This window comes from Cryptomeria japonica, chromosome 7 (assembly GCF_030272615.1).
Source record: "Cryptomeria japonica chromosome 7, Sugi_1.0, whole genome shotgun sequence".
NCBI lineage: Eukaryota > Viridiplantae > Streptophyta > Pinopsida > Cupressales > Cupressaceae > Cryptomeria > Cryptomeria japonica.
The window spans coordinates 724,218,119-724,223,550 of NC_081411.1; the positions used below are offsets into that span (position 1 = coordinate 724,218,119).

Sequence of the window (5,432 nt, forward strand, 5' to 3'; positions counted from 1 at the left end):
AGAAATTCTACTCAAGGATCAATCTTAATATTCTGATTTATGACAAACCTGCACGTGAAATGCTTAATCAGCAACACATGGAATCACTAAAATTCTCATTACTCTCTCAATACTAGTCCGAATGACCCAAAACCAAAAGCAATGGCTTCCTATGAAGGAGGCGACCCAACCAATACCAAGAAATCAGACATTAACCCAATAGATTATTTATTGCGAACCCCAAGGCAGTTCCCAGCAGTGACGCCAGGCAAGAATGGCCATTCTTCTCTATAAAATAAATCACTTCATATTAGAATCTGCAAATTTGCACAAAGGAGCGCCCAGCCAAAGCAAGAGGAAATATGCAATACCCAGAATGAATATGTTTTTATTTTGAAATATATGAGTGAAACTACAAATCTGCCCTGCTAACCGCGACTCCTGAAAATGAAATGAAATGCAAATAACTGAACTTCAAGCACAACTCAAGCTACAATGCAATCCCCCACTACAAACTCTCACAACTACACTAAATCACCACTAGTTGCTTTCTTTCAAGCAAGAAGCAATGCCAAGGCTAGGAGGCATTCATTCCTCAAAGCAACCCCAATACCATTCCGACAGAGTAACATTACAATAGACATAAGATGCCAAATGAAGGGAAGAGGCCTCCATTTATAAGCTTAACAAGGGATCTCTAGAGGCTTCTAGAAATTGTGCCCTAATTTCACATTTGAATTTTCCTCCAAGAGATGGCGCCACTTTTAAAAGCTTAATTAACCTTTATTTTAATTCACTTCTCTTCATAAAGTTGGCACCCCTTTTCATAAGCAAGATTTTAGACCTTAGAAAATATTAAATCCCTTCCATGATGCGTCCACCCTTGAAGACCACCTTTTAAAACAACTTGAAGTGATGAAGCTAGGCCAAGGGGTCAACTTTAAAATATAACATTAAAACATAACATTATTTAAATGAAATGAACTTATCTCTCCAAAAACATCCCAAGGCCAAAAATGACGAAGACATTGTGCACTTTACTACTCGAAGGTAGCTCCAACTCATAAGCTACTGCCCCAACCTTTTTGATGACTTGGAATGGCCCATAGAAATGAGGCTTGAGCTTTTCAGCTCCACTCTTCTTGAGAGTAGACTGTCTGTATGGTTGTAGTTGAAGATAAACCATATCTCCAACATCAAAAGAGTGCTCAACACATCGTTGATCAACGTACATCTTCTGCTGATTCTAAGCAATCTACAAGTTGTTCTTCAAAGATTTCAAGATGTCTTGACTTTGCTACAACAAATCCTTGGCTTGAGGGGCCTTGCTATCACCAAACACCAAATCAGAAAAGCTAGGAGCCTCATCACCATAGAAAGCCATGAAGGGAGACATCCTTATTGACATGTGAAAGGAAGAATTGTAACAATACTCGCCTATATGGAGCCATTTCACCCATGCTCTTTGCTGCTCCAAAACATAGTTTCTCAGATAGCCTTCCAACCACTTGTTCACTATCTCTGTTTGTCCATCGGTTTGGGGGTGATAACTAGTGCTTGGAGTAAGCACCGTACCACTCATCTTGAAGACTTCTTGCCAAAAGGTGCTTAAGAACTTGCTGTCCCTATCACTCACAATGTTTTTCGGCAACCCATGCAATCTAAACACCTCATGAAAAAACAAATCTGCAACTTGAGGTGCTGAAAAAGAGCTCGTGATGGCAAAGAAGTGAGCAAACTTTGTCAATCTGTCCACTACAACATAGATACAATCTTTGCCTTGGGCCTTTGGCAACCCAGTGATGAAGTCCATTGATATGCTTTTCCATTTTTGGTTGGGAATGGGAAGAGGTTGCAGCAGACCAATAGGTAGAGTGTGCTCTTTCTTGTTCATCTGACAAGTAGGACATTCCTGGATGTAGCGTTGAACTTCCCCTTTTAGCCCTTTCCAAGCAAATCTTCCCCGAATCTTCCTATATGTCTTGAAGAAACCCTGATGACTAGCAAGTGGAATGTCATGGAATGTCATCAAAATCTTCTTTCTGAGCTTAGAATCAGCCACCACAAAGATTCTACCCTCGTAGTGTATCAGCCCGTCAACCACCTTGTACCTTTCATCATGAAAAGTACCTTCAATGATGCTGATTGCCAACTGATTTTGGCATAATCAATGAGCAACATGTTCTTCCAATCAGCAGTGAGCTCACACAATGAACTCAAATGAGGTCTCCTAGATAGAGCATCAGCCACAATATTGTTTTTCCCTTTGACATACTCAATGTCAAAATCGTAAGCTTGAAGCTTACTCACCCACTTTTGTTGTCTCTCGTTCAAATCCTTCTGATGCATGAAGTGCTTGAGACTATTGTGATCAATCTTGACCACAAATTCGCTCCCAACCAAATACTGTCTGAACTTAGCTAATGCATGCATGATTGCAAGCATTTCCTTCTCATAGATGGAGTAGGTCCTTTCAACACCTCTTAATTTTCTGCTCTCAAACACAATGGGATGCTTGTCTTGCATCAAAACAGCCCCAACACCTTCTCCAGATGCATCACACTGTAGCTCGAAGGGCTTGGAGAAATCTGGAATTGCCAAAACTGGACAAGAGCTCATGATCTTCTTAAACTTATCAAAAGTAGTTTGAGCCTTTTCTGTCCAACAAAAAGCTCCCTTTTTCGCGAGGTCAGTAAGAGGAGAACCATTATGTGAATAGCCCTTCACAAATCTTCTATAAAAATCACAAAGACCCAAGAACCCTTTCAAATGAGTCAAGTTCTCTGGGGGTGGCCAATCAACTATTGCCTTGATCTTTTCGAGATCAAGCTTCACTCCATCAGCACTGATTATGTGAGCAAGGTAAAGTAGCTCCTTCATTCCAAATTCACATTTTGATTCTTTGGCAAACAGACTTTTTGATTCAAGGATGCTAAGCACTTCCTCTATGTGCTTGAGGTGTTCTTCCCATGTCCTGCTGTAGATCAAAATGTCATCAAAAAAGATTAACACGAAGTTCCTTAACTGCTTCTGAAAGACTTTGTTCATACAAGACTGGAAGGTAGTAGGAGCATTAGTCAACCCAAATGGCATGACTAAAAACTCGAAGTGACCATAGTGACATCTAAATGTTGTCTTCTCAACATTAGACCCTCTCATCCGAATTTGGTAGTAGCCCGACCTCAGATCAATCTTTGAGAAGAACTTGGCTCCATGTAGCTCATCTATGAGCTCATCTATCCTTGGAATGGGGTATCAATTTTTTATGGTGCTTTGATTCAAAGCACGATAATCCACACACATGCGAATGGTACCATCCTTCTTCTTCACAAGAACAACTACTGAAGCGAAAGGACTCTTACTTGGACGAATGAAGCCCATCTCCAAGAGTTTATTAATGTTTTTCTCAGTCTCATCCTTTTTCTTCTTAGGGTACCGATATGGAGTTGTGATAACTGGTTTAGCCCCTTCCTTGAGCTCTATGACATGCTCTGAGCCTCGTTCGGGAGGTGGCCCAGGAGGTAAATCAGCAAACACTTTACTCTTCCTGGTGAGTAAGGACTGGATATCAGGAGGGTAGTCCCTCTTTGTTTCAACTGGACTTGCTGGGAGAATCATACATTCCACAGCCCACTCAACTTGATCATGCTGAATCAACTTTGCCATTCGCTTGAATGACACGATCTGAGGTCCACCGTTAGACATTCCTCTTAACACCACCTTCTTCCCATCGGATTGAAACTTGAGCTCCATGGTTTGCAGATTTAGGGAGATCTCTCCAAGTGAATGCAGCCATTGAATGCCTAGGACAACATCCGTATCTCCAATGTTGACTACATAGAAGTCATCCTTGACTTCGTAATTGCCCAATTGCATAGACATATTTGGGATCTTCTTGGTGCAAGAAATGTGAAACCCATCAGCAACCATAACCTTGAAGCCTTCAAAATCTTCTGTTTGCAGCCCTTTCTTTGCCACCACCACTTCATCAATGAAGTTATGCATTGCTCCAGTATCAATCAAAGCAACTATTCGCTGCCCCTTAATCATCCCTCGAACCTTGAAGGATTCATTTTTTTTAAAGATTGAAAGTTGAGCCAAGGTACCCCCACTTCCTCTTTCACCTTCAAATTCTTCGGGAACTCTTTCCACTTCGCTGTCATCACAATCTAATTGCTGGTCTGAAGAATCAGAATCACTTTCTCCAGCTGAATAGTATTCAATTTGATGAATTTTGACTCCCTTTGGGCAAATATGATCTTGGGACCATTTTTCTCTACACCGGAAACATGACCCCCTTTCTTCGGAGTTCATTAAGTGTCTCTGGATCCAGCCTTGTGACATGAGTGTTATGATGTTTGAACTCCTTATGGTGAGGTCCCTTTCCTTTATCCTTTTTGTGAAATAATGGCTTGAATTGAATTTTTGCCTTAGGAGCAGCCCACTCCATATTTCTTGCTTTTTACATTGCCTCTTGTAAGGAGGGTGGATCGAAAGCTTTAGTCCAACTCTTGAGTGGTTCCATAAGCCCTTCACTGAATAGGATCACCAACTGCCTCTCGGTGATTCCCGTGACCATTACTGAAAGCCTTTGAAATTCAACTATGTAAGCATCGACTGTGCCATGTTGTCTAAGTTATGCCAATTCTCTGAAATGCACTTCTGGATCCTTTTTCTCGAATATCTCTGTGAGCCTATTGGTGAACTCATCATAGGTAGTGATCGACCGATGCCCCAAGGTGACTAGACCATGGTACCACCATTCATGTGCTACCCCATCTAAATGAAGCGTAGAAAACTTGATTGCCTCCTTTTCTGTCATGGGTCTAAGAGCTAGATAGTTGTCTAACTTCTGTATCCAAGCTCTAGTTGAACTATTGTCACTCCCGTCAAAATGTGGAAGCATAACCTTGTGGATTGCTTGATGCAAATCCCTCTGTACTGTTGCTTCCCTATGTTCACGATGTCTCCCATGTCCTTTATTCTTCCTTTTATGGTCCACAAAATCATTGTAAGACACGTCTAACTTGATTTCATCAGGAAGAGACTCATACTCAGCACGATCAATTCTCAACTGTTCCACAAATGATGCATTCTCTCCCAGATCGGGTTGAGGGTTTACTGGTGCCAAGAAGGTGGGTTTAAAAGGCCTGGAAGAAATGTTTGTTCTATTTGAGGTATGCGGAGCAGCATGTTCACTATGCTGGTTGGAGTTGCTGTGTTCTCCGGTGTGCCCTTGATTGTTCTATGAATTAGAACTCTGACCCATTTTCCCCATCATGAGAGATACCATATCCAATAAGGCATCCATCTTCCTCTCGAACCTCCTTCCCGGACTTGGTGTTCTTTCCCTTCCTTTTCCACTTTCATCCCGACTGCTTGTAAACCTCTCAGTACCACCCACTGGCCTTTCACTGTCTCCCATTTCTGTTTCCGGAGAAGACTCCCAATGA

General features: G+C 41.7%; 1 protein-coding gene across 1 annotated transcript; it reads right to left on the bottom strand.

Moving 5' to 3' along the window:
* Nucleotides 1-203: 203 nt before the first annotated feature.
* LOC131856971 (uncharacterized) lies at nt 204-4,293 on the bottom strand. The gene is made up of 3 exons (XM_059208939.1): nt 3,281-4,293; nt 2,387-2,956; nt 204-267 (listed from the first exon to the last, which is right to left on the bottom strand). The coding sequence occupies exons 1-3, from the start codon at nt 4,291-4,293 to the stop codon at nt 204-206; spliced, it is 1,647 nt and encodes a 548-aa protein (XP_059064922.1).
* Between the last annotated feature and the right edge of the window lie 1,139 nt (nt 4,294-5,432).

Coding starts and splice junctions, on each gene's coding strand:
- LOC131856971 (XM_059208939.1), bottom strand. CDS start 4,293: ATGAACTCCGAAGAAAGGGGGTCATGTTTCCGGTGTAGAGAAAAATGG. Junction 2,957..3,280: donor AAGGATGGTACCATTCGCAT/GTGTGTGGATTA, acceptor TTTGATCTACAG/CAGGACATGGGAAGAACACC. Junction 268..2,386: donor GCATTAGCTAAGTTCAGACA/GTATTTGGTTGG, acceptor TTTATTTTATAG/AGAAGAATGGCCATTCTTGC.